This window comes from Loxodonta africana, chromosome 12 (assembly GCF_030014295.1).
Source record: "Loxodonta africana isolate mLoxAfr1 chromosome 12, mLoxAfr1.hap2, whole genome shotgun sequence".
NCBI lineage: Eukaryota > Metazoa > Chordata > Mammalia > Proboscidea > Elephantidae > Loxodonta > Loxodonta africana.
The window spans coordinates 106,099,754-106,120,443 of NC_087353.1; the positions used below are offsets into that span (position 1 = coordinate 106,099,754).

General features: G+C 60.1%; 1 protein-coding gene across 1 annotated transcript; it reads left to right on the forward strand.

Annotated features, from left to right (window-relative positions):
* Positions 1-724: 724 nt before the first annotated feature.
* MLXIPL (MLX interacting protein like) lies at positions 725-19,441 on the forward strand. The gene is made up of 17 exons (XM_064294827.1): positions 725-1,023; positions 4,501-4,607; positions 8,716-8,798; positions 8,923-9,012; positions 9,283-9,327; positions 9,797-9,998; positions 10,130-10,210; positions 13,121-13,281; positions 14,802-15,354; positions 15,589-15,656; positions 15,734-15,878; positions 16,031-16,146; positions 16,236-16,355; positions 16,530-16,657; positions 16,790-16,913; positions 17,464-17,593; positions 17,839-19,441. The coding sequence occupies exons 1-17, from the start codon at positions 725-727 to the stop codon at positions 17,955-17,957; spliced, it is 2,571 nt and encodes an 856-aa protein (XP_064150897.1). The 3' UTR covers positions 17,958-19,441.
* Positions 19,442-20,690: the final 1,249 nt, after the last annotated feature.

Consider the following 20,690-nt stretch of genomic DNA (forward strand, 5'->3'; position numbering starts at 1 on the left):
TAAGGCACTGCCTTGCCAGCCAGTCACCTGTCACCACTGATAGTGATCCTGTGAGGTCTGTCAGGATTCACACGTAACCCTCCTGGACTTCTCGTGCAGGTGTAGTTTGATCATAACGGTAGGTCGGGGTCCTGGGAACTTCCTGTGGTCACACCCTTTACCGGCATTGGCTGGTGTTCCACGCAAGGCTCTAGAGGTGGGCGCTGCCCGCAGTGTGGACTACCAGGGTGAATGTGCGCTGAGAGGTCAGGAAGGCAGTGGGGTAAGAGTCAGCTGAGGGGGGCCGGTGGTCTTAGGCCCTACGGGAAAAGCCCCCTGAAAGCAGAACCGCAGGCACTAAGATGCGTTCACAGGAGGTGTGAACGGCTGAGTCGACCCTTCCTGAGACCTCTTTAGGAAGCCAGGTGGAGGTGGTTCCATCAGGAATGCCAATGGCCACAGCAGGAGGGAAGGCGGGAGGGCAGCTAGGGCCTCCACACTCGCCCACACTCACTTGGGCCTTCCTTCCAAAGGGGCGACCCGCCCGCGCCCCCTGCCGCTCCGCGCTCACCTGGGCGGGCGGATGACCCCCGCCCCGCCCCGAGCCCCGGAGGCCCCGCCCCGGGACCGGGCCCCGCCCACTCGGCTGGCCTGTCGCGGCAGGTGGGCGGGGCTATGCTAATAAGGCGCGCAGGCCACGCGAGCGGCGCGGCGGCCGGGCGCACCGGGCAGGGCGGCCGTGGCCATGGCTTTGGCCGGGGCGCTGGCGGGTCTGGCCGCGGGCTTGCAGGGCGCGCGGGCCGCCCCGAGCCCGGACACCGACTCGGACACGGACTCGGAGGAGCCGAGCCTCCGGCGCGGCGCGGGCGGGCTGTTCCGCGCGCAGGTCATCCACAGCGGCCACTTCATGGTGTCGTCGCCGCACAGCGACTCGCTGGCCCGGCGGCGCGACCGCGAGGGGCCCGTGGGGCTCGCCGACTTCGGGCCGCGCAGCATCGACCCCACGCTCACCCGCCTCTTCGAGTGCATGAGCCTGGCCTACAGGTGAGGGCGGCTCCCGGCCCGACGGCTGGGGCCCCGGGCACCCACGCGGCCAGGAGCGCTGGACCCGGGGGCGCTGGGAGACCCGGCCACGCCGGCCCCCTCCCCAGCCGGCCCGGCGGCCCCCACGGCCTCGGCGCCCCGGGCCCACTCCTCCCCGCCGTCACCCTGCGCCCCTGCCCTCCGCCTCGGGCCGCTCTCCCCCAGGGAAGCGCCGGGCTGCCCCTTGGCGCCCAGGGCCCTGGGCCGTCCTCGCCCCGCCGCGCCCTCCACTCCGGGGCCTCTCCAGCCTCCCCGCGACCCTTGGCTCGGTCCCCAGCAGCCCCGGCTCAAACCCACGCTGCTCCTGCCCCGCGCGCCACTCCCCGCCGCCCGGCGCTGTCCCGATCGTCGCCAACGTCGCCTGAGACTGACCCGGTCCCTCGTCCGCCCCCAGCTGCCGGGACATCTCTTATTGATCCGCTCGGTCAAAGGTGGTGGGAGGAGGGTGCCCTGACCCGCCCAGAGGGGCGCAGCTCGCCGAGGTGCCCCGCTTCGGGCCGGCAGAGGGTGCTGTGTCCCGGGGGCCTCGGCTCGCCGACCGGGGTCGCGGCGCCAAGCCCAGCGCCCAGCGCCTCCCAGGACCCCTGCTCCGCGCGTCCCAGAGCGCACGGGCTGCGCCCGGCCTCCGCGCCTCGCCAGCGTCCCAGGGGAGGGCGCGAACCCGGGCCCTGGCCCAGCGCCCTGGAGCAAAGTTCCCCGGAGCGGAGGGACAAGGATAAATTATCAACCGGGAGCCGTAGGGGAGAAAGGAGGATAGGCTGGCCTTGATCTTTTCTCTGTGCAAATATATTTTTCTTCCTCCGCGGCGCCTCCTCTTCTGACAACCGCTGGCTGCGGACCGGCACCTGCCGCGCCGAGAGGGAGCCGGGGCTGGGGGAGGTTGCGGGCAGTGTGGCTCACCGCCCCCCCGCCCCCACAGCGAAGCCGAGACCCCATTGGCTGGAGGCGATGTAACCTTGGCCCACATGCTCTGGCCCCGGGCCCAGGTCATGTTGCAACCTGATCTTCCAGGGCACCGGACCGATGTGGAAAGTTCAAATTCCTGCCCCCCCCCCCAACTCCCAAAGATCACGGGACGACTCGGACAGGTCATTTCAGGTCCTGTTCCGCCAGTACACCGAATGCGGGCACCTCTAGGGGCTCCCCATTTCCACGCATCCCTAATTTTGGCTTCCTCTGTGTGACACTACACCTAGCCCTACTTGGCGGCTCACCCCACCCCCATTAGACCATGGGTGACCGAAAGGGAGGTGGCAAGGTAGGGGACGGAGCACATCCTGAGAACCGTTCCTCTGAGGGGCTGGTTGGAGGCTGATGTAAACCAATAGGGACCCCTGAGATGGAGAGCTCTGGCTGGTTGTTCTCCTCAAACACCCAGAGTATGAAATCTCTCTGCTGGGCCCTGGGGGAGTGAGAGCTGAGCCAGGGGTGGGGGGACTCGCTGCCAGAGGAGCCTTTGGGTTCCCCATTAAAAAAAAAAAAAAAAAAGTAGAGGGGAAACAGGCTCAGACTGGGACAGTGTGTTAGCCCTCAAACGTTCCCAAGGATAGGGGCTTCTGGAGGGGAGAGGGTCTGGGGAGCCAGAGTGTCCAGGAGACTGACTGGATGGGAAATGTCCAGGATGTAGGAGGAGGCACTGGCCAGCCTGACTAGAGAGGATGCCTGCAGGGGCCTCACTTTGCCTTCTCCACCATCAGGGAGCTGTGAGCAGGGGAGGCAGCTCTTGGGGGGAGGGGGGGGCTGTGTTCCGTGGGTCTGTGGGTGGAAGCCCCAGGGAGGATCCAGGAAAGCACTTTTTCATGGTCAGGGCTGGCTGGCTATGGAAAGATGGCTTCTGGGACTGGAGGAGCTCGCAGACCCCTGTCAGGGGTGCTCTAGAGGGAATTCCTGCATGGGGGGAGGGCGGAGCTGAACAGGGAGTTCTGAAATTTTTCCCCAGCCTATCCCCAAGATTCCCAGATTTCCTGTTGGTCACTGGAAGCTCTTGAACCTGGCCCCAGGCTATTCTTCTGGGCTTGGATATTGTCAGTGTTCCCCCAAGCCCTGCTTGGGCCTGAGTGCCCATGAGTGCCATAGCCTCCACAGGGAAGTGGAGAGGGAAGGCAGGCAGACTGGGGTTAACACTGGGTGAACTGAGTAGCCAGGAGGTTGCTGGGACACAGGCAGGGGCAACAAACCCAGGAGTCCCCCCAGGTGCCACCAAAGAAGCTGGCCCAGGAGGTGTCAGTGTACCCTCCCCCACCACCACCTCTGTATGTCCCTGCTGGGCAGATGGTGTTTATCTAACTCCTGGAGGGAGGGGGCCAGCCAGCGGGCTAGGGCATTGGGTGCTATGCTCTATTTGGGTAATGAGGCCTGTTGTCCCCTGGGTGGCAGTCCCCCCCCCTTCCCAAAGCAAACATGGGAGCTTGGAGACCAGAGAGGAGAGGGGGCCCAGTGACTGACCCTGCAGCCAAGGGGCTGCAGGGAGAGGGGCTGAGGAGTCAGACTGCCCACCCCACCACAGGATGTCCTGCCTCCCTTGGGAGAGCAGGCCGGGCTTGCCAAAGACAAGCCTTGGGGCCTCAGGCTTCCCATTAGAGCAAGGGCTGGAGAAGGTGGGCCAGAGGGGACTTGGACACAACCCCAGCTTGTAGACCGTGAGGAGGGAGGGACCATCAGGGGTCAGCTTCCTGGAGGCAAACACTTGGCCTGTGTCCCACAGGGCAGGACGTTGAGAGTAGAGCCCCTCCCTCCCACCCAGCTGACTGATGGCTAGATCTAGGGTGAGCTGCCTTCCTCTGCGCCCTGATGTCTCATCTGCTGCATACCCCCAGGAAGGGGCTCACACACAGCTCAGCTACAGATTGCCCCCTGGGACTCTGGACAGGGCAGGCAGCAGAAGGGCAGGAGGCAGTGCTGCTCCAAAGCCCCTTCTGGTGAAGAGAGCCCCTTTCCACCAAGCAGACATCATCCATCCCCCCGCGTCTCCTGGGCCTAAGGGACAGGGGGACTGATAGAGAAAAAGCCACAGGGCCTGAGTTCCGGCCATGTGATCCTGGGCATGTCCCTTTCCCTTCCTGACCCTCAGTTTCCGTAAGTAAGAAGTGGGTCTGAGAACTCCCCCAGCCAGCCCAGGAGACCAACGCCCATGAGGCTATTGGGCATTGTCCTTCCAAGGACCCAGCTGATAAACAGACTCAGCCCTGGCTCTGCTTCTGGTAGTAAATTAACAAGCAGTTGTCTCCAGAGAGCACACAGGTCCCCCCATGGGGACCTGGGAGGGTATTTTAAAGGTCCAACTCTCAGGATAGGAATTTCAGGCAGGTTAGAGTGAGGGGCAGGATTGGTGGGTCCCTCAAAACGCCCCCCAGTGATGGAAAGAGTGTGGGGCTGCAGAAGCTACCCCTCGTCTTCCCCTTTCTCCACTGCCCCCTGACCCGCCCTCTCCCTCAACAGTGGCAAGCTGGTCTCTCCTAAGTGGAAGAACTTCAAAGGCCTCAAGCTGCTCTGCCAAGAGAAGATTCGCCTCAACAATGCCATCTGGAGGGCCTGGTATATCCAGTGTGAGTGGGCACACGGCCGCCCCAGCCAGGCAGAGGGGCTGTCCAGAAAAACCCTGGGGCCTGGCTGCAGACCTTTCGGGGAGATAGGTCCCCAGCACCAGGGCCCCTGAACAGCCTCTGACCTCTAGAGGGTTTTAGGAAATGTATCCACAGGGTGCTGCCCACTGTGAAGCTGGCCAAACTAGGTGGGTCACCCCTGGCGCTGACACGAGCTGCCGGGAGTCAGCTCAAGGCTCTTTCCTCGTTGCTTTGGTGTGATCAGGTGCCTCCCATGCCAAGGTGGAAAGGGGCTGTAGACAAAGTGGGCCTGTCGCATCCTCTTACCAATGGGGGACTGAGGGTCCTCCACGGGCCTCTGCCAGCCTTTCACCTAGCCCTTGCTGAGCACCCAGTAGGTGCGCACCCTTGAGATTTGGGAGGACAGGGCCCCAAGAGGCCACATGGTGTGGAGGAAAGAACTCTGGACTTGGAGTCACCCAGAGCTCATTTCCTACCCTGCCTCTGCCCGTTGCTGGCCGTTTGGCTGTGGACAACTTGTCTGACTGCTCTGAACCCGTTTGCTATAAAATGAGGCCAACAGGCCTACCTTTCAAGGTTGGCCTCGGGATAATGGGTATGAAAGGGCCTCGCACACAGTTGGCGCCCAGTAAATGATGGTTGAACCTGATCTGCCCTTGACAAGGTAGCAGTTGTTTGGGGAAACGAGCTGCCCCCTGCTGGCAGAGCAGCAGAGGCCCCTGTGGGACCTTGTTCAGATCAGGTCGTGCTGTAGGGTCAAAGGCTGCGCTGAGCGGGGAACACACAGCCCACGCGCTGTTCTCTGTACTGGTCCTCAGAATTCGACCCAAGCGGAGAGAGGGAGTGCTTTTCTGGGCTCATCTACATGCCCAGAGTTTTCATAAGAATCTTATTTAAGGCTTCCTGGCAACCCTGGGTATTATTACCCCCATTTTATGGATGAGCAACTGAGGCCCTGAAGGTGAATGACTTGTTCAGGGTCACAGAGCATGACGGGCGCAGAGCGGGGGCTGTGTGGGGCAGCTCCTGCTGCTGCCAGCTGGCTGCCTTCCAGCCCTCACCTAAGAACACAGACCTCCCAGCAGGTCCATGGGCAAGGTTTTCACCCTGAGATTCTCTGAGTCTGCCATTTCTGAGAACTCACAGGATGGGCCCTGGCTAAACCAGCAAGTGTCCAGGGGAGTCAGTGTCCCCCCAAGGTCTCAGCCTTCACCCTTCTTTCCCAAAGCTGGGCAGGACGCACACCTTTTGCCCTGCAGCAGAAATCCTCAACAGCAGAGGTGTAGTGCTGCCGGGGTCCTCACCCAGAGCCTGGTCCCCAGCTATTGCACAGGTTGCTGGCAGGACCCCTGTTCTGAGACAGAGCTGGGTTTGAGTCCTGCTCTAGCACTCCCTAGCTGTGTGACCTTGGGAAAGTCCCCAGCCTCCCTGAGCCACAGCTTGCTCATTTGTAAAACGGGCATAAAAATACTGGGTCCTACTGCTGAGGTTTGCTGTGAGTTTTTAATGAGATCGTTCATATCTCAGGCCAGGCCTGGTACACAGAAGGGCTTCCTGTGGTGAGCTGCTGGGGTTTATTGTTGTTATTGTGATAATAGTAGCAGCACATGGCAGGCATATAACAAAGGCCAGGACTCTCCTCCTGGTCTGAGCACCAGAGATTCAAAGGTGGCCTTCCGGTGAGGGGCAGGCTATGGCATGCTGCACCAGTGCCATGGCTAACCTAGAAGGGCCCTGCCGCCTCTCTGTGGGCTCCTGGCCTCCAAGATCTCGACCTTCCCTCGTCTACCCACACCCCAAAATCATCTCGGTCTCCTTGGAGCTCCCCAAGCACTTTGCACCCCTCTTCAGGCAAGGACTTTCCACCTTGCCTTATCTCTTGCTATCTGTGTGCTTTCCTTATCTCCTCAGCTAAGCCGAAGGCCCTGATTCATCCCTGCTGGCCCTGTCCCAGTGTAGGTGCAAAGGGTTACGTGTCTGAGTGAATGGATGAACTTATCAGTGTTATAGAAAGCCCGTCACTGCACTCCTGTCCAAACAATAAGGTCCCTGGGCAGGGGAAGGGAGTGCCGAACTGGGCCCACTGAGCCCTGGTTCACCGGGGAATTTCTTGGGGCTCGTTTCCTCAGCTGGGACCCCAGGGGCAGATACACTTGAAGACCCTCCTTGCTCTAACCACCCCCCCCCCCCCAGAGTACAGACACCCAAGGGCCTCTCCTTTTGTTTTCTGTCTGAATGGCCAGGACAAAACCTCCCCCTTGATCCCATGGGTATCTGTTTTGGAAACTGTCTTTTAGGACAGAGCTTTGTGAAGATGCTGAAAGTCCCAATAAATTTCACGTTCCGGTGGTCCTCTTCCTCTGTGTTCTCATTTGTCCCAGAGGAAGTTTACTGAGGCAGGACAGGCCTCCATGAACGCCGTGAAGGGTCCACGATCCTCCTCTTGGTTGGGGCTGGCAGGAAAAGTGGCTCTGTGTGGGACTCAGTGTGCCTCTATGGAAGGCCCGCTGTGAGCCAGGCTCCAGGCCAGATGCAGGATTCAGGGTGAACAGTCACACTCCTGCTGCCTTCTCAGTGGGGACAGAGACAAGCTTGCAAGGAACTAGATGATACAAGAGGAGCAGACAGGGCTGTGGGGGCAGGAGGAAGGGCTTCCTGGAGGAGGTGTTATCTTGAAGGGTTGGTAGATGGGGACAAGGCAGAGGAGGGAAGGGAAGGGTGTTCCACTTGGAAAGAAGCCAGAGGGTGAGCTCTTGCGGGGAAACAGCAGAGGCTTGGTCTGGCTTCAAGGTGACACATGAAGGGTGCAGCAGGGCAGGAGAGGCAGACGGGGGCTAGGTGGAGGGGCCTGAAAGCCAAGCTAAGGTGTCTGGACTTTATCCTGAAGGCTACGGGGAGCCGTGGGGGTTTCGAATCTGAACTGTGCCTTAGGAAGAACTGAGCTGTCTGCAGCAGGAAGGTGGGCTGGAGGGTTTCAGGCTGGAGCAGGGAGGTCCAGGTGAGAAATGACAGCAAACCGGAGGACAGAGGGGAGGAGCCAGTGGTAGAAGTGTCACTGGCCCTGTGGGACTGGACAACTCGAAATGCTGGGAGCCAGAGGGGAGTTTGGTGGCTGGGAGGTACTGTTGGCATCAGAGCAGTGCAGGGGAGTCACGGGCTGGGAGGGGCATCCCCAAACTTCCCGAGTGTGACGAGCTTTGGGACATCCTAGTGGGGGATCCCAGGCAGCTGAGCAATGAGCCTGGAGCTGGAAAGGGGCAGGATGAGAGGGATCCATGAAAAGTGGTCAGGAAGGCAGGAGAAGAGGGGGAAGGTTCCCAGGGCATAGGGAGGAGGTGGGTGTTACAAGGAGCTTGTTGGGTGCTTTGCAGCTGAGGTCTCAGAGGGTGCGGCAGGGAAAGCCACAGGATGGGGCCTTGAGTTCAGGACTGGGTCAATGGGGCATGGGGGCAGATGCCGAGCTGGAGGGATACCAATGAGTCCGGGAGGTGAGGAAGTGGTGGTGGCAAGTGTTGATAACTCTTCCAGAATTTGGTGAGAAAGAAAGTGGTGGAAGGCTAGCTTGTCAGGGTAGCAAAGGGAAGGGAAAGGTTCAGGGGATAAAGGAGAGCCTGGAATGTGTTTATGGGCCTGAGGGTCAGGATTGGAGACTGGGGGGAAGAGGGGGGGGAGTGGAGGTTTTCACCCTCACATAGGTAGCCTGAAGTGGACAAGGGTGGTTTTCTTAGATGGGGGTTGGGCAGTGCAGAGGAGCCTGAGGCTGGGGACCAAGGGCCCTGGGCCTGTCATTCTGATCCTAGACCTTCACTCCCGGTGGCCTGCAGTCCCATAGTCCCATTCAGCGAGCACTACCTAGGCACCTCCTAGGCTCCTAAGGCACAGGAGGTGGGGGAGGTTCATTTAGCAGTCAGCACAGAAGAGGGCGATGTGGGAGGGCTAAGTAGGAAGGAAGGCTTCCTGGAGGAGGTGGCACTTAGGCCGGGCAATGAAGGCCAGGCAGAATTTTGTAGTGTACCACTTGAGCCCCAGTCCCCTTGGGATGGAGGATGAGGAAGCTGAGCGATCCCTGACCAGGCCCCCCTTCCCTTAGACGTGGAGCGGAGGAAGAGCCCCGTGTGTGGCTTCGTGACACCCCTGCAGGGGCCTGAGGCTGACGAGCACCGGAAACCGGAGGTAGCGGCCTCGGGACTGCCCACGCACCTGCCCACCCACCTGCACGGCCCAGACAGGGACTGGGGAGGGTGGGGCCGCCGATCGGTGCCAGCCGTGCCCTGAGCCCTTGCCCCACCTTCCCCAGGCCGTCGTCCTGGAGGGGAATTACTGGAAGCGGCGCATCGAGGTGGTGATGCGCGAGTACCACAAGTGGCGCATCTACTACAAGAAGCGGGTCAGCGGAGGCCCGGGGGAGACCCCAGACCCTCGCCCTGTGGCTGCGCCCGCCGCCTGCTCCCAGGAGAGCCCTTCTCTGTGGGCGCGGCCGACAGCGCCACCGTGTGGCCACAGGGCCTCCTCGCAGCCTTCTTAACCTGCGAGGGTGCTCCCGAGGGGAGATGGGGGACCCCATAGATCTGGGTGGGAGCTTCTGAGTGGAGGAGGCCTTGGGGGGAATGGGGTAGAAAGGGGCAAGGGAGCCAGTGTCCAACTCTGTGTCCTGCAGCTCCGTAAGTCCAGCAGGGAAGGTGACCTCCTGGCCCCTAAGCAGGTGGGTGTTCCCTGGCCGCAGGATCTGCTGGGTAGGCCGGGCACTGGCCAGGGGTTCGGGTGGGGTGTGAGGCAATGGGAGTGACTGCTGTCCCTCTGGCTGAGCCCCATTCCTTTTGTGAAGGGAAACTTTGGAGGCTGCAGCAGTGGGGAGACCCCAAGCCTTCTGGTTGACTGAGCAGATGTTGGGGAGGCATGGGGGAGCAGGAGGGTCCCAGACAGGAAAAGGTGTATGGGGCAGGAAGAGGACCCTTAGCTCTCCAGTGGGCCATCTCAGTCCATCGCCCTGGGGGATGCTGTGAGAGGCCAGTGGAGGTGGTCCTGGCCTTTCAGGCAGCAAAAAGGATCCCCCAGAGACAGGTGAGCGGAGCTGTGCACAGGGAGCTTCTGGCCAGCTGATGGCTTTACCTCCTGGGCAGGGAGGTGTGGAGCAGAGGGGCCCTCCTGTGCTGACAGCTCTGTCTCCCTAGGCGGAGCGGGGGTGGCAGCCACCGGAGCGATGGCGAGAACAGCTCTTCTCCAGTGTGGTGCCTGTGTTGCTGGGGGGCCCAGAGGAGGAGCCCGGCGGGCGGCAGCTCCTGGACCTCGACTGCTTCTTGTCCGACATCTCTGACACTCTCTTCACCATGACTCAGCCCAGCCCCGCACCCCTGCAGCTACCCCCCGAGGATGGTGAGGGCCTGCACCCAGGAAGCAGGTTGGGAAGAGAGGCTCAGGCCTGTGAGCATCCAGGCACTGAGAGAGGACAGCCGGGAGTGGGGAGGCTCAGTGACCCCCAGTCCATGCCACTTCTGTCCCTCCAGCCTACGTGGGCAATGCTGACATGATCCAGCCAGACCTGGCACCTCTGCAGCCCAGCCTGGATGATTTCATGGAGATCTCAGGTGTGGCAGGCCCCTCCTGGGAGGTGGGAGGATGTATGGGTAATTTTCAAGATCTCCCTCTGTCTGGCTTTGGGACGCAGCTAGTGTGGCCTTGGACGAGGGCAGGCCCAGGCAGGGTACCTGGCTGGGGAACCAGGGCCTTTGAGGCTGCAGGCAACTTCTCCTGAGCTTCAGGGGCTTCCAGGAAAGCCATGGATGCAGGGACCCTCAGGGAAGAGAGGGGCTTTGATTTGTTTGGGTTTATTATTTATGTAATGCATTTTTAAACTGCTTATTAAAGAAAATTTCCAACATGCACACAAGTAGAGAAACAGAGTAGTTTGATGAGCCCCATGTAAGCAGCTTCAGCACTTATCAGCGGTCCACCAGTTAGTGGAGACCTCAGCACTCCTTTCCTCCCTTGTTATGTTTAAGCAAATCCCGGGCTTCACATCTTGTAATGCATTTTTTTAAGTAAAGGGTTTCCCTGCCTCCCTCTCCTGACCCCGGATACTAGTTCCCCTCAAAGACTGCAGGTTTGGCCTGTGTCCCTCCAGAGATACTTGTCTCTGTATTGGCACAAGTGCCTGTGTTGTTTTCCCAGCAGGCTCTTTCCCACTTTGCTGTCACTCTTGGAGACTGTCCTCACATTCCTACACCTGGTGCCGCTGGAGCTGTTGGGGGCTAGGCGGACATCAGGGCTCAGTCGGTCTGACCCAAGGCCTTGGGGGGGGGGGCAGAAAGAAGCTCCCTGGGATAAAGGGCATAATGTCAGTGTCCCCTCCTTTCCACAGGGTCCTGTGCCTGTCAGTCAAGAGGTGGTGGCCTATGGGGTGGGGACTAGAGAAGGAGGAACCACCTCCAGCCCTGGGGTGGGGGGTAGGGGCTACAGGGGCAGAAGTGTCCATGGCAGTGCCCTGGGAGCAGACCAGCCTGGTAGGGTGGCCCCCTGTCTGGGCACACGGACCCCTGCCACAGGTAGGAGCCCAGTAGGCCCCACCCCAGGCTCTGGGCAAAACCAGGACACTGCTGGGGGTGGGAAGCGATGTCTCTCAACCCAGGGTGGCTGCTGGGGTGGGGCAAGTATGGGCAAGCTATGGTAAGAGGACTTGAGGCAGTGGTCTCAAAAGCTAAGCATGCTGGGAGGGCAGGGAGCACCCCAAGACTAGGGCCGCGCCTTGATTGACGGGATAGCTCCTCCCACGAGAAGGAACCAGAACCGTGGGGCAAGGGAGCTAGGAGGGCTCAGTGAGGGAGCTCAGGAGGGACTGGGGGAGGGGATGGCATGTCAGTGCGGGGAACAGGGGCCTAGGGCTCAGGGATCAGCGGGTGGCTGGGGCTAGGTAGCAACTTCTCTCCGTGGCTGGGCAGGGGGACAAGCACAGGCAGCGTATAGAAAGGGGATGAGATAGCTTGCTAGTCCATGACCTGCCCGGGCCCTGGGGCAGTGGGCAGCAGCAGCGGGCAGCAGCAGTGGGCAGGGAGTGCGTCTCCGGCCTTCAGCCAGGCCAGGCCCAAGCATGGCATTGGTTCTAGGGCCCAGGCCTCAGGGGTCTGGGGATGAGGCCCACGGTCCCTGGAGGTGGAAGACTAGTGACCACTCACCCAGGCCCTCTGTTAAAGCAAGAGCACGTCGCCCAGGAAATACATGCACCTACGTGCTCACACACACACACACACACACACACACACACACACACACACTCAGTCACGACAGACATGGGCTCAGACCAGACATGCACACACCAAGCCCTTCACATCAGGACAGCTTCACAGGGCTCAGGTAGAGCTGTGGATATGGGGACAGACACAGGAGGAGACAGACAGGTGCTTCACGCAGACCACATGGTGACACGCAGGCCTCATGTCTTCCGACAGAGTCACATGAGACACACACATGTTTGACCCCACTAGGTTCTAGGTTTGGGGTGGCCCTATCTAACCCACTTCTGGGTATCCTTAGAGGTGGCTCTGGGGAGAGAGGCCTGACCAGCTCTCTTGGCCAGTGTGTGGGGGGAAGAATACGGGGCTGGAACCCAGCCGGGGCCTCTGGGAGCTGCCTAGGTGGGGTCAGATCTAGCCAGACCAGCCCAGCCTTGGGAGCTGGTGAGGGCTGAAGGCTGGTCAAGGTCAGAGAAAGGTGCCCGGAAGGGAGCGGGTGGACAGGCGGCACCCAGGCCCGGGATGTGGTTAGGGCCGCAGGCAGCTGCTTCCCAAAACCAGAATAGCCTAGGTCTTACACAACCCGCACCCCAAACAATCTGGCTGCCCGCCTCCCCACCAGCGCGTCTAGGGTTTTCAGCTACCTCTCATTCCTGCCTCCACTCTGAGCCCACCCTCTGACCCCTGACCATCACCCCATTAGGCCCTTCACCCCACTACCCTGTAGCCCCACCCATTGACCTTCCAACAAACCCACCTTGTCCCAGACCCACTGACCTCCTGACCCCTCTGACCTCTAACACACCCCTTGAACTCCTGTCAACACCAGGGCCTTCCCCATCCCAGGCCTTCTCCCCTTGGACCCACCCCATTCCCTGCCTGGCAGTCTCTGCTGTCCCCCATTCTCCCTTTCTATAACCCCACAGAGCTGCTGTGGAGAGCAGGCAAGGGGACCAGACAGGCCTGGGAATGAGGAGGGGGCTTCAGGAGTAAAGTATGGGAGCCAAGGGAGGGCTGCTTCCTGGGGTCCCTGTGCACACCCCACATTCCCTCTGCCTCCCACCCAGCCTTTGCTGCTGCTTCCCCTGACTGAGACAGAAACTCCCCCGTTTCACAATCTCCTGTGGAAGCTGCCCCCCCACCCTGTCTGCAAGTCCCCACCCCACCGCCTGCCCCGTCTGGGGAGAGGGTGCCAGGCTCTCCTCCCTCCCCCTGGTTACCATCCCGCCTGAGCCCTAACTGCTGCCACCCTGTGTGTCTGAATTACAGATTTCTTCACCAACTGCCGCCCGCCACAGACGCCCTCAAACTTCCCGGAGCCCCCCAGCTTCAGGCCCATGACTGACCCCCTCTTCAGTGGGATCCTGAGCCCGGAGGTGCCCCCCAACCCCCTGTTGGGCATGGCCCACCTTTCAGGCCACCGCCTGCAGGTGAGCTCACTCCCTACCCCAGCCCCTCCCACCTCACCTGAGCACTGGCTCCTGGCCCCCCCAGCACCTCCCACCTCACCTGAGCACTGGCTCCTGGCCCCATGCGCTTTGTGTTCAGTTTCATGTTCTGTTATCACTTCCTGAGTGCCCAGCCTGGAGCTGGCTTGACACAGGGAGACTGGAGGGGACACAGGAGCCCATCTCTGCCCCGTGGGGCACAACTGGACTCAAGGGATGTGGGAGGGAGGATGAGGTCAGGGGAGCACAAGCAGCATCCTGCTGAGGGCTGGGATGCTTGTGGAAGACTTCCTGGAGGAGGGGGACCTCTGCCTTGGCAAATGGTTGGGTTTGGACAGAGCAAGAGACCAGCAGAGGGCAAGCCAGATGGGAGGGACATCACGAACGAAAGCTCGGAGACGAGAAGTAAATGAGCCAAAATGTTTAGGAAAGAACGCATCTATGATTTTGGCTCAAGAACTTCCAGGCTAATTCAGATGGTGCCTCACTGCTCCTGGGTCAGGTTTCATTTCCCTCCCTCAGTAGGCTTTCAGGCACTATCTAGTTGGTGGTTGAGGTGTCTCTTACCTCCCCAAGCCTGTGAATTTCTTGCTGGGAGGGCTGTGGTTGCTCACCATTGCACCCCCTGCACCTAGCACAGTCTGGCACATAGCAGGCACTTGGTAAATGGTTGACCAATGAGGAAACAAGTGAGTGGACAGGTGAATAGGTGTGTTGGTACATGGAAAGGTGGGTTGTAGATGGAGATGGGTGGATCCATGGTTGGTGAATATATGGGCCAGCGGGTGGTTGGTTGGATGGGTGGGCTAGTGGTTGGATAAATAGTTTGGTAGATCCATGAATGGGCTAGGAGGTAGAGAAATGGCTGGTGAATATATGGATGGTGGATAGATGGATTATGATGGGTAAGGAGCCCTGGTGGCACGACAGTTAAGCGCTCAGCTGCTTACCAAAAGGTTGGTGGTTGAAACCCCCCCAGCAGCTCCGTGGGAAAAAGACCTGGCGATGTGCTTCCATGAAGGTTACAGCCTAGAAAGCCCTGTGGGGTAGTTCTACCCTGTCACATGGGGTTGCTATGAGTTGAAATCGACTTGATGGCACCCAACAACAACACCATGGGTAGGTTGGTGGATAACGGAAGGAATGGTTGGATAAACTGGCGTGCTGGCGTAGTGATAGGTCGATGAGCTAGCTCGGAGGTGAGAGGGTAAATGGGTAGGTGAGTGGTTGGAGGATGAATGGTTGGATAGATGAGTTAGTGGGTGGTTGATAAACGACATGGTGGATGAATGAATGAGCCGGAAGGTTGATGCTCTTCTCGTGACTGCTGTGTGTGTAAACATGTTCCACTCTTGGTGCCTGTGTGTTGGAAAGGGATCATTTCTCCTATCTCTCCCCAGTGCCCAGCCCAGAGCTCAGCCAGGGCAGGAGGCTGCCTGGGTGCCTGCAAGGGCCAGCTTTCCTCTCTGCTCTCTGAGTATCCATGTGTCTCCCCAAACCAGGCTCGGAACAGCTGCCCTGGTCCCTTGGACTCCAGTGCCTACTTGAACTCTGATTTCCTCCTTCCTGAAGACCCCAAGTCCAAACTCCCACCCCCTCCCACACCCCCACCCCTCCTCCACTACCCTACCTCAGCCAAGGTGCCAGGCCTGGAGCCCTGCCCCTCACCTGCTTTCCCTCCCATGGCCCCACCCCATGCTTTGCTACAGGAAGAGCCCCTCTTCTCTCCCAGGTTCCCATTCCCTGCTGCCCCTCCTGCCACAGGAGCGTCCCCCCTGCCTGCTCCCACAGCCTTCCCACCCAGCCCACAGCCTGGGTCAGGCCCTGCCCCAGCCCCAGCCCCCTTCCCTGTAGACCTTTTGCCCTCAGGGTATCCGGAGCCCACATTTGGGCCTCATTTTGCAGTGCCTCGGGGCATGCGGCCCAGAGGCAAGCCCCCCACCCCATGCCCTAGAGGGCGGAAGCCCACCCCCACCACCTTGGACCCTGCCACCGCCAGCCCCACTGCCAGTGCTGGAGGCACCAACCCCTGCCTCACACAACTGCTCACAGCAGGTGAGATTGAAGGGACAGGGCCAAATGGGGAGGTGGGGCCACACTTGAAAGTGGGGAGCCTCTGGGAGCAGAGGGGGAAGGTTAAGGGGCAGGCTCAGGGGGTAGGTTGGCGAGGAGTTAGGGGCATAGGCCACATAGCCCAGGGGAGTGTGGGCTACTGGAGGAGAGGGCTGAGTCTTGGGGGCGGTGGGCTGGCACTAGCCCCAGGACCCTCATACGTCTGCCTGTCCACAGCCAAGCCTGAGCAAGCTCTGGAACCGCCCCTTGTGTCCAGTGCTCTCCTCCGGCCTCCAGGGTCGCCGGTAAGATGGTGGGCACTGGGAAGTTGGGTGAGCCCAGGGGCTTCACCCTGACTCTCTGCCCTTCTCCACCCCAGCAGATGGTCCCTGAACTCCCCTGCACCTTCTTTCCCCTGACCCCGGCCCCCACACCGCCCCGGCCTCCTCCAGGCCCCACGACACTGGCCTCTCCCAGGCCCCTGATTGTTCCCAAAGTGGAGCGGCTCTCACCCCCAGCGCCCAGCGGTAAAGAGGGGTTGCAGGGCTTGGGGGACTGTGGGGGTTGGAGGGAGGGAAAGGAAGGAGAGGGGGCTGTGTCTGGGGTCAGGATGAGAAGGACAAGGCAATGGCACCCTCTCCTCTGTGTTGGTCTGTCGGTCTGTCTGTCCCTGGCACAGGTGGTGAGCGGCGGCTCTCTGGGGAGCTCAACTCCATACTAGGCCCGGGGGCTCTGAACCTCTGCGTCTCACCCCCTCAACCCATCCTAAGCCGGGGGCGCCCAGACAACAACAAGGTAGGTGCCATCCCCCTACCCTCAAGATCCCGTTGCTACCCCCAGGCCTCCCAGGAGTTTCCTAGGCTCACCCCACTATCTCCCCCAAGACCGAGAACCGGCGCATCACCCACATCTCTGCAGAGCAGAAGCGACGCTTCAACATCAAGCTGGGGTTCGACACCCTGCATGGGCTGGTGAGCACACTCAGTGCCCAGCCCAGCCTCAAGGTGAGCCCCCAGCCCAGGCTGGCACCTCCAGAACCCCAGGGCCCCTTCCTGGGGCCCTACCCAAGACCAAACCCCAGGACACCCCAAGCTCTGCGACCTCCTTCCACCCCAGAGCCCCCGTGGGTCCCAGGGTAGGGCAGCTTCAGCACCTGAGCCTCGGGGTGGCTCCCGCAGGTGAGTAAAGCAACCACGCTGCAGAAGACGGCCGAGTACATCGCCATGTTGCAGCAGGAGCGGGCGGCGATGCAGGAGGAGGCGCAGCGGCTGCGTGACCAGATCGAGGAGCTCAACGCCGCCATTAAGTAGGCAAGGGGTGGGCGCCGGACAAGGGGGCGTGCTGCTCAGCTGAGCGCCGCCATTAAGTAGGCGAGGGGTGGGCGCCGGACAAGGGGGCGTGCTGCCGGCGCCAGCCCCTGACCCAGCCATGCCCCCAGCCTCTGCCAGCAGCAGTTGCCTGCCACCGGGGTGCCCATCACACACCAACGCTTTGACCAGATGCGCAGCATGTTTGATGACTATGTCCGGACCCGAACGCTGCACAACTGGAAGTTCTGGGTGGTATCCTCGCTCGGACTCAGGCTGGGCAGCTATGGGGGCAGCACCAGAGGTCAGGCAGGGGTCTGGGGTTGCTCCCCAGGTGAAGAGATTGCGATTCTGTCCCCTCCCAGGCCCTCGGCATCTTGGCCAGCAGGCTTGCCCACTAATGAGCTAGGAGCAGAGAAGGAAACTGAGGGAGCTGTAGCCCTGCCCTCAGGAAGCCCCATAGAGGAGTCTGGAGAACCTTAACTCTGAGTAGGGCCAGGCCTTGAGAAGACAGGGACTCTCACTCCCTCACCCTGGCTCAGGAGTCAACCTCTTGACTGAGCCGGGGCTGGAGCCCAAGGATGGGGTACCGTCCAGCACAAAAGGCGGAGCCAGAGGGAGGGGGTTGAGGACCAGAGAGCCAAGCAGGCCTTGGAAGGAGTGGGGTGCTGCAGCAGGAGCCCTTGGAATTTGAGGTTAGATAGTGGCCAGCCACTCCCCTAGGTTGGGACAGGTTTCAGGGTGACATGTGAGGTGGGTGAGGCTGCTGGCTGGACAGCGGGCCTGCTCCTTGACCTGAGCCCAGTTCAGCATCCTCATCCGGCCTCTGTTCGAGTCCTTCAATGGGATGGTGTCCACGGCAAGCCTGCAGAGCCTCCGCCAGACCTCACTGGCCTGGCTGGACCAGTACTGCTCCTTGCCCGCGCTCCGGCCAAGTACGTAAGCAACTGCCTGCCCCCTGGAGGCACCCTGCTCAGACCCCAGCTCCAGCCTCCCCCCAACACAGCCTAGCATTTTGGCCACCTCACCATGCCATCTGGGTGGTCTTCTGGCCAGCGGGATGGTGTCAGATGAGGTCCTGGGAGGGGCTGTGCTCCCCCATCCCTTTGTCTTCAGTATCCAGGAATGGGGCCCTGACCCCAGAAGGTGAATTAATCTCCCTCTGTCTCTCTCTCACCAGCTGTCCTGAACTCCCTACGCCAGCTGAGCACGTCTACCTGTATCCTTACAGACCCAGACCGCATACCTGAGCAGGCCACACGGGCAGTCACGGAGGGCACCCTTGGCAAACCTTTATAGTGCTTGCCAAGCCTTTTGCTCACTCAGCTGCCCTGGGGCGGCCATCCCTGGGCATGGGCTCCAGGGACAACTTCTGGGCACTCCCCTCCTGCCCAAGCCCTGGCTGTCCTCTCCCTGAGGTTGAGCAGGGCCCACCATGCAGGCTCATCCCACATCTTGGAAGCACTATGCAGGGGAGGGTTGAGTCTGCTCCCTGTTCCACCACTGACACTGTGACCTTGGGCCATTCATACTGCCTCCTAGGCCTCCATTTTCCAGGCTGCAGAATGGGGATGGGGGGGATTCAACCAGAAGGTGATCCCCAGGCCTTTCTAGCTGGGACCCTTGGGGCCTAGGCTGGCAGCTCAGGGAGCTTGGAGGGGAGAGGATGACACTGCTTCTCTGTTACTCCTACCTGCTCCCCCACAGCAGGGGTATCGGCCTCTGCTCCTGAGCAGAGAAGCAGAAATCCCAGTGGGGCTGCAGGATGGCTTCCCCTGGCTGATCTTGGAAAGACCAGGACAGGGAGTGGCCAGAGCAGGACAGGCTTCTTGTGTGTGTGTGTGGATGTGTGTGTGGGTTTTGTAAAGAGCTCTTGACCAATAAAAACAAGAACTGCCAGCCAGTGTGTCGCTGTGATTATCGGCGTGTCTCTCTCCAGAATGAAGAGCAAGCAGCTCGGCAGTGGAGGTGGCCTTGCAGGCCATGAAAGGGCTTAGCTTTTCCTCTAAGCTGGAAGCCACTGGAGGGTTTTGAGTAGAGGTGCGACAACCTCAGATGTAGCTTCTTAACGGGATCCCTCTGCATGCTGCTTTGAGAGAGGCTGTGGCAGGCGAGGGCAGAAACAGGAGACCAGAGAGGAGGCTGCTGTAGTCATCCAGGGAGAGGTGATGGTGCTGGGACCAGGGCGAGAACAGAGACAGGAAGGGGTGGGATTCTGGACACTTTCTGCAGGTTGAACCAAGAGGATTTGCAATTGAAGAGAGACATTGAAATGACTCAGGTTTCTGGCCTGAGCAACTGGAAGGAAGGAGCTGCCATTAACTGCAGTGGAGATAGCTGTGGGTAGAGGAAAGAGGACAGGCTGCCTCCTCTCAGACAGCTGGGGTTAGGTCTGCACGTGCCGCCTCTGCAGGCTCAGCAAGGCTTCTTTGATCTGGAATCGCCAAGGCTGGGAGAGTCAGGATGGAGCCCCTGAACCCAGCTGCTTGTTCTCAAACATCCCCACCCCACTGCCTGTCCCTCCTTTTGAGCTGCAAAGCCTAGTAGTCAGGGCTATCTGCTCAGACAGAACTAGCCAGGGCAGAAATGGACAGCCAGCTTATTGCCCCCCTTCCTGGGGACGTAGGCAAATGGTTAATGCTCTTGGCTGCTAACTGAAAGGTTGGAGGTTTGAGTCCACCCAGAGGCACCTCAGAAGAAAGGCCGGCTGATCTACTTCTGAACGGTCAGCCACTGAAGACACTGTGGGGCGCAGATCTACTCTGGCACACGGGGGTCACCGAGAGTTGGAATTGACCTGGAGGCAGCTGGTGCTGGTACATCTATAGATGCACCCAGACATGTGCCGTTACATCTGGGAACAAGGTTATCTATTCCAGCATTTTCTCTAATAGCGAAGGATTGAAACTAACCTAAATGCCTATCAGTGAGAAGCTAGTAACAGTTGTTGCCTCCAGGAAGGAGACCTGGGTAGCTGGGGAGAATTTTGAACTATGTGATATTATTCAAAAAAATCAAATTGAAAAAAAGAGCATAGAGCTCACAGGGTTGGGGGAGGAAGAAGGCCCTCTCAGCCAGCCTGCCATCTGCACGCCGCATCCTCTGTTCATTCTTCTGTGAAGCAAGCCCACCATGGCTCCCACCAGCCCAGCAAGGGAGCAGAAGCCCCACAAAATGGGGTCTGAGGTCTGTGAGGGCTGGAAACATGTCTCCTCTATGCACAGCATCCTCGTTTTGTAGCAGACTGCCTGGCACACAACAAGCTTAATAAATAGTTGTTGAACGGTTGAGTGGTACAGAGAGTGGCTTCTTAAGGGAGGTTCTCAGAGGCACTGATGTCCCACTCAGAGGCTTTGAAGAATGGCTCAGGACTTACAGAATGAAGTAGGAGGAAGCTGTAAAGCAGGCCAGGGACAAAGGCCTGGGTGCAGGACCACGCAAGGCTGGCCTAGGGGAGTTGACTGTGCTGTGGGAAGTGGGGAGAAATAAGGTTGGAGAGGGAAGTAGGGGCCAGATGGGAATGGGCCTCAAAGACCACCCCAAGAAATGTGGACTGGTCCCTAGAACCAATGGGGAGGTTTGAGGAGGGGAGGTAAGGTTGGGATTTGGGCTTAGGAAGCTGGCTGGGGGCAGAGGAGAAGGTGGGCCAGGGGCAAGGAACTACCTACTCTGGCTGTCACTGGGCACTAGGTGGGGGCTGGGCCACTGTCCTGCTGCCCTCCCATTGGTAGAATGGCTGGGCAGCCTGGTGAGCCAGGGCTGAAGACAGGAGTGATGCCAGCCAGTGCCACTTGAGGTGCCAACATGAGTCCATCACTCCCACAGCCAGGCTTGTAGGCACCCCTCCTAAGAGCCCTTCCTCCATGGCCAGGAGAAGGTCCAGAGAGGCTTGCCACCTTCAAAGTTATAAGAAGGTAGAGCTGGGACCAAGAAGTGGAAGTGATGGGGCTGGCCATTGGAACCGTGTGCTACCTCAGGGGGTAGTGATCTCCCTATGATGCCAGGTATGGAAGCAGAGGATGGATGACCACT